At 67.3% G+C, this 18537-nt stretch overlaps 1 protein-coding gene across 1 annotated transcript in view; it reads left to right on the plus strand.

The window, feature by feature from the left end:
• The window catches only part of KIF26A (kinesin family member 26A), a 38550-nt gene extending 20447 nt beyond the window's left edge, over nt 1-18103 (plus strand). Inside the window, exons 5-15 of the mRNA XM_068991267.1 lie at nt 3945-4134; nt 7756-7968; nt 10407-10500; nt 10718-10980; nt 11406-11565; nt 11683-11824; nt 12152-12314; nt 12824-15665; nt 16876-17081; nt 17557-17707; nt 17864-18103. Of these exons, the coding sequence (XP_068847368.1) occupies nt 3945-4134; nt 7756-7968; nt 10407-10500; nt 10718-10980; nt 11406-11565; nt 11683-11824; nt 12152-12314; nt 12824-15665; nt 16876-17081; nt 17557-17707; nt 17864-18045 (4606 nt within the window). The 3' untranslated portion in view covers nt 18046-18103. The remainder of the gene's footprint in view (nt 1-3944; nt 4135-7755; nt 7969-10406; nt 10501-10717; nt 10981-11405; nt 11566-11682; nt 11825-12151; nt 12315-12823; nt 15666-16875; nt 17082-17556; nt 17708-17863) is intronic.
• The last annotated feature ends 434 nt before the right edge of the window (nt 18104-18537 follow it).

Below are 18537 nucleotides of genomic sequence, written 5' to 3' on the forward strand. Positions count from 1 at the left end.
GTGGCTCACCCACGGTGATTCTGGGGGCGGCTTGGGGACGAGGCCTGTGGGACACGGGGCACGGATGAGGCCTGGCGCCCTGCACGCCCCGCTGGGCCCGGGTGGGCAGCTTGGTCACGACTTGGGCACCGCAGCTGCAGTGGCGACCTAGGGCTCCGCATGCCAGCACCCCCCAGGGCCCTGCACAGGCTGCCTCTGTAATTGCATTTCTCTGGGGGCTCTGGTGACCTTGACTCCCCTTTAGAGTCCCCCCACAATGCTGTGCAATGTCCTTCCTGTCTCTGCAGTCTCCCCTCCCCCACACCCTCCTCTGGGCCTTTCTGGGGTGGGATGCCGGGGGGTCTCCTCCCAGACCCCTGAAGCTAGAGGTGGGATACAGTGGGGTCACCCCCTGGACCCCTGAAGTTCAATGGCATGGGAAGGACGGCTCTGAGCCCCCTCAGCAGGGGCAGTGGTGGGCTCCCTCCGAGCGGCGCTCCCAGGCACCCCCCACCCCCTCCACTGCAGCCTTAGGGGCGCCCCTCCCCCATGTCTGCCCGGACGGCCAGGCCACAGGCAGGGGCCCAGGGTGGGATGGGTGCTGCCGAGAGGCCCCCGGCCAGCAGGGCTCTGAGGAGAGGTGTCCCTCACCCGCAGGGCTGGCGAGGAGCCTGGGAGCCTCGGGGTGAAGGCCCCGGGTGACAGGAGAATCAGGCAGGCGCGGCAAGGGTCAGGGCTGCTGGGGCTGTGGGCCTCGGCCTCGGGGGCTCCAGCGCTCCCTTAGCCGCCCTGCACTGGCGGACCCGGATGGGCCGCTCCCGGGGGTGGAAGCAGGCCAGGCGTGTGGGGCGTGGCCCGGTCCTCCCGCCTCCTGGTGGCCCAGGTCGGAAGCTGGTAACTGAGCCCCACTCACATCCAAACGGGCCCTGTGTCTCCTCAGGGTGAGTAAAGGCCTCACTGTCAAGGCCAACTGCCTGTGAAATTACCTTCTTGTTTGGAAGAGGCAATTTTTCTTTGTAAAAAGGCAAATATTTTCCTTTCTGTTCACATGAATCAGCGAGCAGGGCCTGTGAGCCTTGGAAAGGGCTCTGGGATTCAGTGAGAGGGCTGGGGGTTCAGGGCGATGCTTGGAGGGCTGGGACCCTCCCTCCCCCCCTCCCCCTCCCCCGTCCCCCCTCCCTCCCTCCCTCCCTCCCTCCCTCCCTCCCTCACCAGTTCTCTCACCCCTGCCCTCATGGCCCCATCCTCAGCTTCCCCTGGGTCCTAGGCCTGGGCCAACACCTGCCCCGCAGAGCCACCTCGGGGTGGGGCACAGCCATGTAAGCTCAGGGCAGAGCGGAGTTCCCGTGTAGCAGGAGGCACAGGGTTCAGGGAAGCCAAGTGTGGGGGCATCAAGGCAGGCTTCCTGGGGGAGGTGTCCTCTGAGGATGAGAACTGTGGGCGCAGGAAGTCTTCCCTTCACAACCGGACCACGGGGAGGTACCCACCCGGCCACCGTGGGTCCCACCTTGAGCCCCCCTTGCCCACCGCTCCCCAGCAGGGCAGTGGGTGTTTGTGGTCCTGAGTGTGGCATCTCCTCCCCCATCCCCCCTGTGCAGAAACCAGGTCTGTGCCCCTAGCAGGCTGGCCCCTGCAGAGATGCCCCCCACCCACCCCAGGTCGCGTGAGCTGAGACGCAGTCCCCAGTGGCTGACAGGCTTGTCCCGGGTGTGAAGGGCCCTGGATTTCATCAAAGGGGAGCGTGCTGTCCTGGGGCGCTCTGAGTCACCCCCGGTGAGCTGAGCCTGTAGGAGCGGAGACCTGGAGGGCCGGCAGGCTGGGGCACAGCCTCTTGGCTCCCTGCCCTGCGGGGGCTGACCCAGGACAGGCAGGGAGGAGGGGGCACCTGAGTTCGGTCGGACCACAAGGCAGAGACGCTGGCCAGGGACGTTCCAGCCTCCCGGGACTGGTGGGGCCATAGACAGCTGAGGGCCCAGTGTCTGTCCAGTGGTGAGACCTGGGCATGTCCAGTGGAGAAGGACACCTCCCGGGGCACTGCCAGAGCCGTGGAGGTGTCGGGGCAGGGCTGAGTGAGGCCCGTGCCGGAACCTGGGCTCCCGAGAGGGTCACCGAGGGGGCAGGTGACCCGGGGGCCGAGCCCTGCCCGCTGCTCATGAGCTCCACTGCCAGATGGCGTCCGGCCTCCCCCAGCACCTCACCCGTCCTCCTGGTCTCCACGAGCCCTCGAACCTCTGGGGTGTGGGTTCTGGATGTCCCTCTGGCCTTGGAGGAGGGGGCCCGGCTTGTTCTCGGAGGAGCAGAGAGCCAGCTGTGGCGGGGGGGGGGACTCACCTTGGCCGTGGCCATCTGCTGACCTATCTGGCCACCCTGATAGATGACCAGACCCGGAGCCCCCTGGGCAGGCTGGTTCTGGGAAGTCCTCGTGATGCCCTTCCCTGACGTCCAGGCTGTGGGGCCCTGGTGCCCACGCAGAGGCGAGCCGACCCCACGGGTGATCATCTGTGTCCCCGTGTCCTGTCCAGGCAGGCTGGGGGCCAGCCCACCTGCCCTGATTGTGCCCGGGCAGGGCCTGGGGCAGGGATGCCCGCTGCACTGCGCGCCTCTGGGTCAGGGGGTCGCGTCTTCCCGTCGGGGCAGTGGGTGGGGAGCTGTGGCCTCACTCAGGGTGGCGGGGTCCAGGGCAGCAGGCTGGGCTGGGGACGGGGCGGGGCGGGAGGAGGCCCGAGGGCTGAGCTGGACGGGCTCCCTGCCCGGTGCCTCCGGCCCCCACCCGGCTCAGTCCAGCCGCCTCCCCGGCCAGTTGTGCTGCAGTTCCATGCAGCCCCGTCCTGCCTTCTGAGTCCTCTGGCTTCTCGCCTTGAGCCTGTGGACGCCCTGAGCCTGCGGACACTCAGCCTCCATCCTGCCCCGGGTGTGATGCGTGTGTGGGGCGGGGGCGGTGGGAGGGGGATGTGGGACTCCGCTGTCCAGGAGGCTTCAGGTTTAGGACACACGGGCTCTAGTGGAAACTGGGGCTACGTCTGCTTGTGGCTGGAGAAGCCGCGGCCCTCCCTGGCTGAGGATGCTGGCCCGCTCACACGCCCCGGGCCCTCCCTGCCCCGAGCGCACCGGGCGCCCCACCACGCTGTTAAGGAGCCGCCTCGCACCGTAGATTACTTTTATTTTCCTGGATGACACCACACTAGGAGGAAAGCCGTCCCTGGGGTCTCTTAAAAGACAACTCCTATTAAAGATGAGAGGAGTTAAGCAAAATGCTAGTAGCTCCACCGACTGGGAGGCTGACTGCGGGGCCGTGCTGCCCGCGGTGTGGGGCCTCCTGTCGGGACCTTTGGAGGCTGATGGCGGGGGGACTGGGGCTGGGGCTGTGGGACAAGGAGGGTGTGTGTGGAAGGAGCAGGCTGGGGAGCCGGGCTGGGCGAGTTCTTCAGCCCTGAGCCTGGACGCGCCCTGGCCTCCCGTCCCTTTCGGTGGGAGGTGGGGGGTGCTGGGGAGGGGGGTGGGGCTGGCTGATCGAGGCGGGGGCAGTGCTGGGGAGGCGGGTGGCTGATGGAAGCCGGGGGTGCGCACTTCCTCTGTTGCCTGGTGTCACCTTGAACACATTAGATCATCAGGGCCGCTCACGAGGGCCCCTGTGGGGGGGTCATGCCCTCCCATGTTAGAGATGGGGAGACTGAGGCACCAGGTGCGGTCACACGGCCTATGAGTGACGGAGCCCAGTGGCTGCGCTGGGGGAGGATGATGGGAAAAAAAGGATGCGCTTGGTGCAGGGTGCAGGGTCCCGCGTCTGCCCGGGACAGGTCACCTGGCCTGAACGGGCCAAGCTGCCAGGGGCTGCACGTGGCTGCCCACAGCCCCGGGGGCCTCTGCGTGGCTGGTGGGAAATGAAGTGCAGGCCGAGCAGCTGCTCGCAGGGTGGGGCAGGCGTCAGGGCAGCGCTGAGCGCCCTGCCCCCTTGTTCCCCCTAGGGCCGCCCAGAAGCTCAGCCTGGCCTCCAAGCGCAAGAAACCGCCCCCGCCGCCGCCCCCCGCCCCGCGCCGGGCCTCCACCTACCCCACGGACTTCAGCGGGGTCCTGCAACTGTGGCCGCCCCCTGCACCCCCTTGCCTGCTCAGGGCCACCTCCAAGGCCAAGGACAACCCCAGCAGTGTTGGAAAGGTAGGCCCTGCCCTGAGTCGGCGGTGACCCAGGGGTGGGATGAGGCTGGGGTGTCTGGGCACGAGCTGGGTGGGGGGAGCAGGCGGTGAGAGGCCCTGTTGCCTTCTCTGGGGCTGGACCAGGGGGCTCCGTGTCCAGATGGGCTGACTGAGGCCGGGGCTGCCTGGACACTCCAGATGGCGGTGGGGAGCCTGGGGGACTGGGGATGGGGGGCGATATGGGAAATGGGTGGGGGGTCCCTGGAGCATCGGCCACTCTCAGAGTTGGGTGGGGTGACCAGGGCTTCCTGGGACTGAGGGGTGGGGTCCGACTCCAGGAACCCCCGCGCCTTGTCTCTCAGGCAGGGCGGGGGCACAGCTGGGGCCCCTTGGCTCTCCAGAGTCCGGGCAAAGTCCCGCCGTATCCTGACACGATAACTGGGGGTGGGTTGCAGGGTGCTCAGCTGAGTGGGAACGCTCCCAGTTCGGGGGCCAGGCCCGCAGCGTGAAGGCCCCTGCCCGTCACAGCTGGTCAGCTCTCAGCTCCTGTCCCTTCTGCTGAGATGGTTTCCTTCTGGGCCCTGCCTGGGCTGCTCATGACTGCCCCCAGGCCTGGGTCAGGCTGTGTGAGGGCTCCATCCTCAGTGCAGGGGGCTCTGTGCTGTTGCAGGCGGGGAGCCCGAGCCGCGGAGGGCCGCGGGGGGAGGGCGGGACCCTGACCCTGAGGATGGACCCCTTCAGCCCCCTCTGAGCCTCCCACCCAGGCCCTGGGCCCGGCCTCTGCAGTCCCCAGAGGCCCACACCCCCTGGACGCACACCCCTGGGCTCAGTCCATCCTGCTGCCTAGGCCGCACCCCAGGGGGCTTCTGCTCTGGGTCTGGAGAGGGAACTGGCCGTGGGGGAGGGGCTCTAAACACTCTGGGCCTGGCTCTGACCTGGGCCCGTCCTGGAGGGGCTGGGCGGCTGGAGGCACAGACCTGGCTTTCTCGCGGCTGCCCTGTGTTACTTGGGATGCACAGGCCTCCCCCTCCCCTGGGGGGACCAGCCCCCCCCAAGTATTCCAGGGCAGGGGCCCCACACACTGGCAGACCCCCACCCCCGGAGGCAGGAAGCTCGTGGCCACTGTCGTAGGCCTCTCTCCACTCCCCTCCCCCACCAGGTCCCCCTCCCTGCTTCCCTGGATGATGTTATTTGCACGAATATCACATAGTCAGAAATGCCTCCTGAAAGGCATTTAATATTGTCAGAGAAAAGAAGTTAGATTACGCTCGATTCTTGACATTAATGTGCCACTTAAGATAATTCATCATCGTGCGGAATTACAGAAGACGGTCCCTCCCCCCACGCCCGCCCAGGGCCCCCTCTTAGGAGTGGAAGCCCGTTTTTATGCAAAATGTATTTGTTCCCTACCTGGCAGCTACTCAGCGGGTGCTTTGCAATAGCTGAACATTTAGGGGGAGATGTGCTTGTCTGGCGGGGAGACCCTGTCATTTCCCCTGGTAATGAAAGGCCCTCACAGACCAGGACCTGGCCTTGGGGCTGGCATGGGGGTGGGAACCCCAGCGGGGCAGCCCAGTCAGGCTTTTCCCCACTGGGAACACGCTCCAATCTGCAGAACCCATTTGGCTCCTGAAGTGGCCTGGAGTTCACACTGAAAAAAATTGCCAAAAATTACTGAGAAGTGCACATTTTCGTCTGCTTGGCAGCGGCGTTTGGAAATGAAATAGTTTTGTTCGTGTCGTCAGGGAATAAAAGAATCGATTCTCGCCTAATGGAGCCCGGGTTGGAGGCGCTCAGTAGAGGAGTATTTCTCCCCGCATCTCCCCCAGGACCGCCTCTCCTTAGCAGAGCGGTTTGCATGTCAATTTGCCACATGCTGAAGGGGTGTCGGTGGCGCCTCGCGCGAACTACCCACGGTAAACCAATTTTGCCGGCGTTATGTATCTGTCACTTACAATTAAATCCGTGAAAAATACTGGCTCTGAGATGAGCCTGGTAATTTGATTTACACTGTGGTGGAGAAATCGGAGGTTTCAGTGGAGGCCTGTGTCCCCCTGCGGAAGCCGGGATGTAGTGCTTTCTCCTGGGGGTGGGGGGCTCACCCGGGGTGGCTTGCCCGGCAGCTCTGGGCCCCTCTCGGCCTGAGGTCTGTGTTCTCCGTGCAGGTTTTGGGGTGTCTGCAGTGCAGCTTACTCTGGGCTCTTGCATCTTAAGTTTCTGGGCTTCCCCGCCCCCAGGCTTCTGTTCGCTTGGGGGTCTTGGGGCTCGGGGTCCAGCTCTGGAAGCTGGGCGTGAAGGCAGATGAGCAGCACGGGTGAGCTCTGCATCTGTTTAGGGGTTGGGGGACGCACAGTGGCAGAGGCTGCCGGGTGGCCTGCTGGCCCCTGAGCTCAGCTGAGCCTGTCTCACTCTGTCCACTGTCCCACCCTGTCACCCCGGCCTCGGTCTCCCCACCATCTTCCCTGACCCCTGACCTCAGAATCCCTGTCTCCTCCTGGATCAACCTGCCCTCTTCCTCCCGGTCCTTGTGCCAACGGGCTTGCCTCTGGGTCCTGCCTGGTCCTGAGTGTGAGTCTGGCCTCTGGCAGCTCTGGGGTCAGAAGTACCGGAGCCCGTTTCTCCCAAGGGCAGCGCGGGCGTCGGCCGGTCCCGCTTCATGGTTTGTCCCTCCTTCATTCCCCAGGCCAGGGAGGATGTGCTCAGGGCCCTGAAGGCCTCTGGCCTGGGGCTGGGAGCTGGCAGGAAGGGCTCCCTGGAGGAGGTGAGGCTGGACCGAGACTGGGGATGGGGCGGGGCCCACGCCCTCCCTCTGCCCCACGCCCTGTCTGCCCCGCCTCGGTGCACTGCCATCTCTCCTCGGGGCTGCGCCTTGCTGTGTGCAGAGCCTGCCGAGGTCGGGAGTCGGGGAGTGTGGGGAGGGCCTTGCTCAGGGGCAGCCTCTGTCCACCCATGGCGCGGGGGCAGGGGCTTGGGGAGGACACGCACTCGGGAGCACTCCTGAGGCTCTGGTGGGGCCCCTGCGGGAGGGCCCAGGTCTTGCTTCTACTCCCCCCTCTCCCCTTCTCACGCCACCCTCAGATTTGGGGTTCGGGGTTTCAGGGGACCCGCTCGCAGGCTGTGTGAGGCAGGTGGGACAGCTGACCTCTCGGAGTGGGTTTCCTCCCTTCTCAAGCCTGCGTGGGCCTGGGGGAGAGGGGTCACTGTAATGGCTGGCAAGGCCCGGGAGCTGGCAGAGCTGGGGGGGAGCCCGCGCAGGTGACTCTGCTCTCGAAGGCCCGGGTCTCGGGGCTTGCTCCCCTGGACCCGGCTCTGCATCGGGGCCAGCGAGGGGGTGTCCTCGGGGTCCCGTCCTCGTCTTCTCTCTCTGCCCCAGGGGCAACTGGGGTCTGCTTCCTCTCTCCGCCCTGCGGCCCCCTTCGCGGGCTCCCTGATCCGTGCTGGCGTGCTCCTCCCGCCAGGCCTCACCACCTCCCTGCCTTGCTGACCTCATGTGGGACGTGCTCCCGCCTGAGGCTGGGGCGCGGATGCCGCATTCCTCCTGCGGGGACCCCGTGCCGGCCGGGCCCGCTGTCCCGACTCGCGCGAGGCTGCCCCTGCCCTGTAATTAGCGCTGCTCAGAGGCCCGCTCCGCCCGCCTCCCCAGGTGAAGGTCATGCTGCGGATCTGGCCCGCGCAGGGGGCCCCGCGCTCGGCCGAGTCCACGTCCTTCCTCAAGGTGGACACTCGCAAGAAGCAGGTGACCCTCTATGACCCGGCCGCCGGGCCCCCGGGCAGCACGGGTCCCAGACGTGCCCCCACGGCTGCCGTCCCCAAGATGTTCGCCTTCGACGCGGTCTTCCCCCAGGACTCGGAGCAGGTGAGGTGGTGGGGCAGCCTTGGGCGGGGTGGCTTGGCAGCACAGGACAACGGGAGATGGCCAGACCTGCACCCCTTCTCGTGCAGGGCAGGCAGGAGACGATGAGAGGCGGCCCGGGCGTGGGGGCTGGGTGCGGCTGGGCAGGCCGGCTGTGTCTTCCCTTCCCTGCTGGCCTCCCCGCCCTCCCGTGTCCACCAGCTCCTGGGCTGCTTCTCAGGCCCAGTTCCCAGAGTCCGCCCTCCGAAGCTTTCCACGCAGAGCTTGTTTTCCCCGGGATGCTCCTCTGTGTGTCCTGTGCCTGCCGTGATCACGCGTGTGGTATGGTGTGTGCCCGCTGTGATCACATGTGTGCTGTGGTATGTGCCTGCTGTGGTCACGTGTGCAGTGGTGTGTGCCCACCGTGAACACGTGCAGTGTGGTGTGTGCCCACTGTGATCACGCATGTGTAGTGTGGTGTGTGCCCACTATGATCACGCGTGTGGTGTGATGTGTGTGCCCACTGAGATCACGCGTGTGGTGTGATGTGTGTGCCCACTGTGATCACGTGTGTAGTGTGGTGTGTGCTGAGATCACGCGTGTGGTGTGATGTGTGTGCCCACTGAGATCACGCGTGTGGTGTGATGTGTGTGCCCACTGTGATCACGCGTGTGGTGTGATGTGTGTGCTCTGAGATCACGTGTGTGGTGTGATGTGTGTGCCCACTGAGATCACGCGTGTGGTGTGATGTGTGTGCCCACTGAGATCACGCGTGTGGTGTGATGTGTGTGCCCACTGTGATCACGTGTGTAGTGTGGTGTGTGCTGAGATCACGCGTGTGGTGTGATGTGTGTGCCCACTGAGATCACGCGTGTGGTGTGATGTGTGTGCCCACTGTGATCACTCATGTGGTGTGATGTGTGTGCCCACTGTGATCATTCGTGTGGTGTGATGTGTGTGCCCACTGAGATCACACGTGTGGTGTGATGTGTGTGCCCACTGTGATCACGTGTGTAGTGTGGTGTGTGCCCACCGTGAACACGTGCAGTGTGGTGTGTGCTCTGTGATCATGCGTGTGGTGTGATGCGTGTGGTGTGATGTGTGTGCCCACTGAGATCACGCGTGTGGCGTGATGTGTGTGCCCACTGTGATCACGCGTGTGGTGTGATGTGTGTGCTCTGAGATCACGTGTGTGGTGTGATGTGTGTGCCCACTGAGATCACGCGTGTGGTGTGATGTGTGTGCCCACTGAGATCACGCGTGTGGTGTGATGTGTGTGCCCACTGAGATCACGCGTGTGGTGTGATGTGTGTGCCCACTGTGATCACGTGTGTAGTGTGGTGTGTGCCCACTGTGATCATGCGTGTGGTGTGATGTGTGTGCCCACTGTGATCACGTGTGTAGTGTGGTGTGTGCTGAGATCACGCGTGTGGTGTGATGTGTGTGCCCACTGTGATCACTCGTGTGGTGTGATGTGTGTGCCCACTGAGATCACACGTGTGGTGTGATGTGTGTGCCCACTGTGATCACGTGTGTAGTGTGGTGTGTGCCCACCGTGAACACGTGCAGTGTGGTGTGTGCTCTGTGATCATGCGTGTGGTGTGATGTGTGTGCCCACTGTGATCACGCGTGTGGTGTGATGTGTGTGCCCACTGTGATCACGCGTGTGGTGTGGTGTGTGCTCTGAGATCACGTGTGTGGTGTGATGTGTGTGCCCACTGTGATCACGCGTGTGGTGTGGTGTGTGCCCACTGTGATCACGTGTGTAGTGTGGTGTGTGCTGAGATCACGCGTGTGGTGTGATGTGTGTGCCCACTGTGATCACTCGTGTGGTGTGATGTGTGTGCCCACTGTGATCACTCATGTGGTGTGATGTGTGTGCCCACTGAGATCACACGTGTGGTGTGATGTGTGTGCCCACTGTGATCACGCGTGTGGTGTGGTGTGTGTGCCCACTGTGATCACGCGTGTGGTGTGGTGTGTGCCCACTGTGATCACGTGTGCAGTGTGGTGTGTGCCCACTGTGATCACACGTGTGGTGTGATGTGTGTGCTCTGAGATCACGCGTGTGGTGTGATGTGTGTGCCCACTGTGATCATGTGTGCAGTGTGGTGTGTGCCCACTGTGAACAGGTGCAGTGTGGTGTGTGCTCTGAGATCACGCGTGTGGTGTGGTGTGTGCCCACTGTGATCACGCATGTGGTGTGGTGTGTGCCAGTGTGGCCACAGTGGCACTGTGACTTCTGTGTGTGTGCACCGTGCCTGTCAGCTGTGTCTGTCGGCTCCTGCTGCGAGTGTATGTGTGTCTGTGTCCGGTCTGTGTGTGTTGTGTGTCCACGTGGAGACCTCTGTGTCCTTGGTCCTGGTGTCCTCCCGGCCGCCTCATGGACTCACTGTCCGTGTGTGACGCGACAGAAGGGGCAGGAGGTGGGGTGGCGGCCTGACTCTGTGCCCCTCCTGCAGGCCGAGGTCTGCTCGGGGACTGTGGCTGACGTGCTCCAGTCGGTGGTGGGAGGGGCTGACGGCTGCATCTTCTCCTTTGGCCACGCAAGCCTCGGTGAGTACCCCTGACCACCCGCTCTGCAGTCTCTGGAGGCCGTTTCTGGGGCGGGGTGCCGGGGCTGGGCCTGACCCCTGTGGGCAGTGGGAGGAAGCCCAGACGACAGGCCTGGACATCAGGCGCCCGTGGACTGGGTGAGACAGGGCTGCTGGGCTGGGCCGGGGACGCGGCTGCCCGCCCTGCTGGCTCTGAGGGCCCATCCTCCGGCCCGCAGGCAAGTCCTACACCATGATCGGGCGGGACAGCTCGCCGCAGAGCCTGGGCGTTGTGCCCTGCGCCATCTCTTGGCTCTTCAGGCTCATGGACGAGCGCAGGCAGAGGACGGGCGCCCGCTTCTCCGTCCGCGTGTCAGCCGTGGAGGTGTGCAGCCGGGGCCAGAGCCTGCGGGACCTGCTGGCCGAGGTGGCCTCCGGCAGCCTGCAGGACACGCAGTCCCCGGGCGTGTACCTGCGGGAGGACCTGGCGTGTGGGGCGCAGGTACCCTGACCGCGCCGGGGGGCGGGGCCGCAGGCTGGGGCGGAGACGGGGCCGCGGGTCGAGGGGGCGGGGCCGCAGGCTGGGACGGAGGCGGGGCCGCGGGTCGAGGGGGCGGGGCCGCGGGCTGGGGCTGGGGCGGGGCCGCGGGCTGGGGCGGGGGCGGGGCCGCGGGCTGGGGCGGGGGCGGGGCCGCGGGCTGGGGCGGGGGCGGGGCCGCGGGCGGGGGCGGGGGCGGGGCCGCGGGCGGGGGCGGGGGCGGGGCCGCGGGCGGGGGCGGGGGCGGGGCCGCGGGCGGGGGCGGGGGCGGGGCCGCGGGCTTGGGTGGAGGCGGGGCCGCGGGCTGGTTACTGGGGCGCCGAGGGGACAGCTCGGCCCCGAGTCACTCTGGTGCCTACCCACCTTTCCATCCATCCGTCCGTCCTCAGCTCCAGAACCAGAGTGAGCTGCGGGCGCCCACGGCTGAGAAGGCAGCCTTCTACCTGGACGCTGCACTGGCTGCCCGCGAGGACTCCCGGGGAGGCTCCCACGTGCTCTTCACGCTGCACGTGTACCAGTACCGCGTGGAGAAGTGCGGCAGAGGCGGAAGTAGGTGGCCGCGTGCCTGAGTCGCGGCGTCGGGCGCCCTCCGGCCCGGGCAGCCTTGGGCGTCCTGGGTCTGGGGGCCCTGGGGCTGAGCTTTCACCTCCTGCCCTGTGGTTTCAGTGTCTGGAGGCCGCAGCCGCCTGCACCTCATTGACCTGGGCAGCTGTGAAGAGGCCCCCGGGGGCCCCCCATCCCTGTCCTTGTCGGCCTTGGGCAGCGTCATCTTGGCACTGGTCAGCGGAGCCAAGCACGTGCCCTTCAGGTAAGTGCGGGCTCCTGGGTGGGCCTGGGGAACCAGCCCAGCCCACGTCAGGCGTGTCCAGTGTGTCCATGGTCCCTGACCCCTCTGTCCTTTCTTCCTCATTGTGTGACTGGCTTTGCTACCCAAGGGCTGGCAGGGAGTCCTGGTGCCCAGGGCCCGGGGGACAGAGGTGGGTGTCAGACCTGACCCAGGGGCCCCAGGCATGGCCCATGTCCAGCTAGAGGCCCTCCTCCCTCTCTCCAGCCCCATAGCAGCCCCCAAGCCCAGTGGTTCCTCAGCACCCCTCCCAGGCCCTCAGCCTCTGAGCCCCGCCTCCCGGGCCCCCAGGGAGCACAGGCTCACTGCACTGCTGCGGGAGACCCTGGCCACCGCCAGCTGCCGCGCCACCATGATCGCCCACGTGTCCGATGCGCCAGCCCACCACGCCGAGACGCTCAGCACCATGCAGCTGGCTGCCCGTGTTCACCGCCTGCGCAGGAAGAAGGTCAAGGTTGGTTTCGCCTCCTGGGCCCCTTCCTGCATGGCGGTGGTGCTGGCGCTCCTCCTGCCCAGGAGCGGCTCACGTTGGGGGCTGTGGTGGCCTGGTCTCTGTTCACCCAGCCCCGGGGAGGCGTGTGGCCAGGGCAGCCTACTGGGCCCCCGTGGCCTGTACCCTTCCAGGCCTGGTCCTGCAGGGCACGCCCTGGGGCCCTCACTGGGTCCAGAGGATGGAGTTGGGGTGCCCTGGGGCCCGGGGCCCTGGGTCTGAATCCTGGGTTTGCAGCTGACGTTATGTGTGCTGAGGGCGTATCCTCACCTCCCTGCAACTCGGCTTGCCGCTTTCTGGGATGTTGCTGAGAAGGTCCGGTTGTGTTGGGGACCTGAGACCTTGCTCAGGGCAGGGATGAGTCTGGTGGCTGTGCGGTCACTTCTGTCCCTTGAGTGTGGCGTGTGCAGCTGGGGGTGCTGGGGAGAGGGCCAGGCGGGACGCCGCTCAGGGGGGCCCTGCTCTGTCCCCAGTATGCATCCAGCTCCTCCGGTGGGGACAGCTCGTGTGAGGAAGGCTGTGCCCGCCGCCCCCCGCACCTGCGCCCCTTCCACCCACGTGGCGTGGCCGCGGACCCCGACCGCCTGGCCGCCAGCTCGCCTGGCGACCCCGACTACTCCTCAAGCAGCGAGCAGTCCTGCGACACAGTCATCTACGTGGGGCCTGGCGGGACGGCGCTGTCAGACCGCGAGCTCACGGACAGCGAGGGCCCACCTGACTTCGTGCCCATCATCCCCGCACTGAGCCGACCCCGCCCCACCCCGGGCCCGCGGGAGGCCGACCATTTCCGCTGCAGCACCTTTGCGGAGCTGCAGGAGCGGCTGGGCTGCATTCCTGGCACTGAGGGCCCCCCTGCGGCCCAGGCCGGCCCAGCCCGAATGGGCAGGAAGTCCTCGCCGCTTGAGGCTGTGGCCCCCAGGACGCCTGTGGGCGCTCCGCTGGCCGCCAGCACTCCTCGCGGCAGCCCCGGTCCAAACACCCAGCAGGGTGCCCCGGAGTCCCCCAAGGCCAGCGCGGACCAGAGAGAGGAGGGCAGCACCAGGCCTGAGCTGCCCACGCTGCCAGATAACACCACGGTGGGTGGAGGCGGGAGGCCGCTGCCCAGCCCGGCCCCACCCCTGCCTTGGCAACTGGAAGCTGGCGGGGCCTCTGAGGAGCCTGACGGGGGCGACAGTGCAGGTGCGATACGGACGCCCCCCGTGGGCAGGAGCAGGCAGGCTGAGCACCCCTGCCCGCCTGCACGCGGCCACCGGCTGGAGCGGGGCCTGCTGACTACCACGGTAACCCTACAGCAGCCGGTGGAGCTGAATGGGGAGGATGAGCTGGTGTTCACGCTGGTGGAGGAGCTGTCCCTGGGGGGCCTCGCCGGCCCCGGGCGCCCCTCCAGCTTGGCCAGCTTCGGCAGTGACTGCTCCCTGCAGGCCCTGGCCTCGGGTTCGAGGCCGGTGAGCATCATCAGCAGCATCAATGACGAGTTCGATGCGTACACCTCACCACCCCCTGGCGGGGCCCTGGACAGGGCGGCCTGGGCAGATGGCAGCCAGAGCTCGTCCGGCAGCTCCTGGCTCAGCGAGGTCAGCGTGTGCACTGCAGACAGCCTTGGCCCCGCATCAGTGGGTCCCCCGGACCCCGTCAGCTCTGAGGTGCCGGCAGGGCCCCCCTTGCTGGGCTCCTCCGTCCCGGATGGCGGGTCCCTGGAGGACAGCAACCTTCAGCGCTCAGAGCGTGGCAGACTGGACAGTCTTGGGCCTGCCCGGGGTCCTTGTCCCGCGGAGGAGGCTGTGGCAGCCCCCGGCCGACCTGCCCGGGAGCAGTCTGCCGTGTCTCCCCGGGGGCCGGCCCCTGCACAGACCCTCCACTCCAGTCTGCCGCGCACACCCAGGACTACCTCCTCGGCTGGTCGAGTGGGCGGCCCCCGCCTGGCTGCGGGCCCACCTGGCCCCGGAGGTCTCTTTGAGGACCCTTGGCTGCTCCGGGCTGACGACTGTGGCCTGCCACCCCTGGCTTCAGCTGGCAGGGCCCCTAGCCCAGCCCCAACACTGGCTTGTGCCCGCAGGGTGGTGGATGGCTGTGAGGTGGGCCGGGTGGCCCACAGGCCGGAAGTCGTGGCCCCGATCCCACCCCTGCGGAGGGGGGCAACCACGCTGGGGGTGAGCACGCCCTCTGCGTCCTTTGGGGATGCCCTGGTGGAGGCAGCAGCCTGCCTGGGCAGCCCCAAGGCCACCCCCATCAGCAAGAAGAGTGCAACTCCCAAGGGGGGCTTCTGTGCGAGGCCTGGAGGTGTGGCCCCCCCAGCGCCCCCCGTGCGCAAGTCCAGCCTGGAGCACAAGCCTGGCCCTGGGCCGTCCTCTCCGCAGGCTGGGAGCCCGGCTCGGCCCGGGGCTGCTGCCTTCCTTCGAGGGGACGGGGAGGCCAGGCCTGGTGGCCGGGCTGACCACTCCATCCCCAGGGTCACGTCCAGCCTGAAGGCCCGGACTGGCAAGGCGGAGACAGCGTGCCGACCTGCTACCCACGGATCTCTGGAGCGCTGCGAGGGCCTGGCCCACGGCAGCAGTAAGGCCAGGGAAGCCCCCGGCCGGCTGGCCCGCGCTGTGCCCCGGCTGGGTGTGCCGCCCACCAGTCCCACACCCGGGCCCGCACCTGGCTGTAGGAGCAGCCCCGCCAAGGGCATGGGGGCCCCCAAGCTCCCCAGCAGCGGGAGCAAGGGCCGCAGTGTAGCGGCCAGCGGGCCCCGTGCTCTGGGCTCTTCAGCGAAGCCGCTGGCCCCCACGGTGGGGAGGGCCCCTTGCGGCCCCGTGACGGGCCCCAGGGCAGCCCCGCGGGCGGCGCCGGGTGTTGGGGCGAAGGCCAGCCGGGGCACCATCATGGGCACCAAGCAGGCGTTCCGGGCCACCCACAGCCGCGTGCACGAGCTGGCGGCCGGGGGCGCCCGCGGACGGGGCGGCCCCTCCTGGGGCTCGGCCGACTCGGACAGCGGCAACGACAGCGGCGTGAACGTTTCGGAGGAGCGGCCGCCTGCCAGCCCGGCGCTGCCCTCGCCGTACAGCAAGGTGACGGCGCCCCGGCGGCCGCAGCGCTACAGCAGCGGCCACGGCAGCGACAACAGCAGCGTGCTGAGCGGGGAGCTGCCGCCTGCCATGGGCCGCACCGCGCTCTTCTACCACAGCGGCGGCAGCAGCGGCTACGAGAGCGTCCTGCGGGACAGCGAGGCCACGGGCAGCACCTCCTCGGCCCCCGACTCCATGAGCGACAGCGGGGCCGCCTCCCCGGGCGCCCGCTCCCGCAGCCTCAAGTCCCCCAAGAAGAGGGCCACAGGTGGGTGTCCCGCCCGGCTGCGGGCCCCCCTGGACTGCTGGGCACCCCCTTGGGTCCCAGGTGCAGGCAGCCCCTTTTCGTGGTCTGGGCGTGGGTTGGGAAAGAATTTCCAGACGTGAGGCGGAATGAAAGGAGAGTCAAGTTTATTGGAGCGGGAGACGCTGTACGAACAGCAGGCCAGCTCAAGGGGGCACCGACGCTGGGCAGGCGTCCCTACTCTGCTCTTATACCCAGGATCCCGGGAGGGGGATAGGGGTCTTGCGGGTCGTTTGCTGATTGGATGAGGTGTGAGTAGGGCAGATACCTTCTCCCTACGGGCCAGGAAGGGAGACAGGCTATACTGCTCCATTAACAGTGACACTGTTGGGGAGGGAAGGGCGATGAGGGTCTGGTATTTCGGTTCCTGCGTTTCCAGACCCTCCTGGGTTTCATCTGCCCTTCCCTCCATGGGTCACCGCACCGTCGACAGGTTCAGACGTAGGCCGAGGGGATAGGCGTGCCCCACCCTCTGTGGTTTGTAAACGCACCCCACGTGTTCTCTGCCCCTATGCACTGCCCCCAGGCTGGTCCCCGTCCTGTCGGAGCGAACTGGTGAGGGTGGGCCCCCCGAGGTCACCCTGACGAGCCGTGCGGGTCTGGGAGAGGACGGGGGGGTACCAAGCCCGCTGGCTGCCTGGGAGCTCCCTGTGTCCGTCCCTTGGACCCCCGTCTCTGTGGACTGGCTAGGGTGGGCTGTTTCACAGGCCGAGTGTGGCTGGGGGATCTGGGCACTGGTGGACGCTTTCCAGGGCATTGTGAGTGAGGCAGGCATGATCTGAACGGAGGTCGTGGGAAAGCCGGAGGCTGGTGGGGAGGTAGAGAGGGGCGTCGCGGAGGACGTGGTGGGCCTGGCTTCGGGGTCTGTCCGGGGCAGTGGGAATAGAGACGCCTATGAGTTAGGAAGCTGTGCGGCCCTTTAGGGGTGTTCAAGGGTGACCGCCAGAGGTCAAGGGTTGTGGCCTTGAGGCTGTGCCATGCGGGGAGGCGGGAGGTGCTGGGGCAGCTGGAGTCCTGTCTGTTCCATGGGGCAGGGCTGGTCAGGGTTTCTGGGCAGCACTAGGCTGAGCGTTTCAGGATTGTGCCCCTGTGGGCTCTGCTCATCAGAGCCGTGGCCAGGCTGGGGGCTGGGGGTCTGGCCTCTGCACGCCCAGCGCCCGGCTGTCTGTTCCAGGTCTGCAGCGGCGACGGCTGATCCCGGCCCCCCTGCCCGACAACGCCGCCCTGGGCCGCAAGCCCAGCCTCCCGGGGCAGTGGGTGGACCTGCCCCCGCCCCTGGCCGGCGCACTGAAGGAGCCCTTCGAGATCAAGGTGTATGAGATTGACGACGTGGAGCGGCTGCAGCGGCGCCGTCTGCCCCCCAGGGAGGGCCCGGCGGAGGTGGGGGCAGCGGGGGTGTGGCTGGGAGGGCAGGGGGGCTTCTTGGTGTGACCGGCAGCCTGCTGACCTCACCTTCCCCTCTCGTTCACAGCCCTCCCAGAACTTGGAGAAGGTAGGAACGGCCCTGCTGGTCCTGAGCTCCTGGCAGGGGAGGGCGTCCTATGGCCACCTCCTTGTGCCTTGGAATTGCGCTGGATGGGGGGCCTTCCCACAGCCACGGCGCTCACCCTGGGCCTGGGTCCCAGGTGGGCACAGGTGGCCTTGGGGGCCCGTGGTCTGAGCCCCACGGGGCTGGGGAGCGGGGCGGTGAGGAAGGGGCAGGGCCTAACCCCTGCCCACCTCGGAGGCCCCACCGTGCGCCTGTCCAGGCCTGGAGGGTGGAGTGGGGCTTGGGTCAAGGCTGGGGTGCCAGACCCCTGGGGAGCAGGCTGTCATCCGTGCCTGAGCCCCCCAACGCCCCCACCCCCGTGCTCAGGGCCCGGTGTGCGTCAGTGCCAGGATGCGGCTGGCCGAGCGCAGGCTGCAGCGGCTGCAGGAGGTGCAGGCGAAGCGGGAGCTGCTGCGCGGGGAGCTGGCCGAGACCCAGGGCCGGCTGATGCTGGAGCCCGGCCGCTGGCTGGAGCAGTGTGAGTCTCCCAGCCCCGCCCAGCACCCCGGCCCAGCCACGTCACCCCAGCCCCGGGGGGCGGGGGGGAGACCTGGAGGTTGGGAGGGGGAGGGGCGAAGCCTCGGCCCTGGGGACCCTGGCCTGAACGGCTCTCCGCGCCCCCCGACCCCCGCAGTTGAGGTGGACCCGGGGCTGGAGCCCGAGTCGGCCGAGTACCTGGCGGCCCTGGAGCGTGCCACCGCCGCCCTGGAGCAGTGTGTGAACCTGTGCAAGGCCCACGTCATGATGGTCACCTGCTTCGACATCAGCGCGGCCGCCCCTGCTGCCGCCCCGGGGCCCCAGGAGGTGGACGTCTGAGGCTGGGCCAAGGGCCCCCAGGGGAGGGGACATGGCGCTGGGGGCTTGAAGATGGAACACGGGATGGAGTGAGGATGTGCTGGGGGTCGGAGGGATGAGGATGTGCAGGGTCCCTTGCGGGACGGGGCGGGGTGGGGGTCTTGGAGGTGTGGGAGCGTGAGGGACGGGAGGGGCTGGCCGAGCCCGCGGGCGGAGGAGTGAGTGTGCAGGACTCGGGAGGACTGTGATGCAAGTGCCTTTAACCTTGGACTGGGTTTCTCTCCTTTCTGCGTTTGGTGCTAAGGACTCGGGCCACCAGCACACAGCGGCCCCTGGGCAGTGCCTGTGGCCGTCCGGGGGCCGATCAGATTGCGCCTTGTGTACAGCTAAGCGATTCCGTTTGGCAGAGCGGCCCTGGGCTCGCCAGGCTGTCTGCTTTAGGTTCAGGGTTACGTCATAGCCGTTTCCTTTCGACAGAGCCGGCCTTAGGGGTCTGCAGACCCCCTGTTTGTT

Source organism: Capricornis sumatraensis, chromosome 19, assembly GCF_032405125.1.
Source record: "Capricornis sumatraensis isolate serow.1 chromosome 19, serow.2, whole genome shotgun sequence".
Lineage (NCBI taxonomy): Eukaryota > Metazoa > Chordata > Mammalia > Artiodactyla > Bovidae > Capricornis > Capricornis sumatraensis.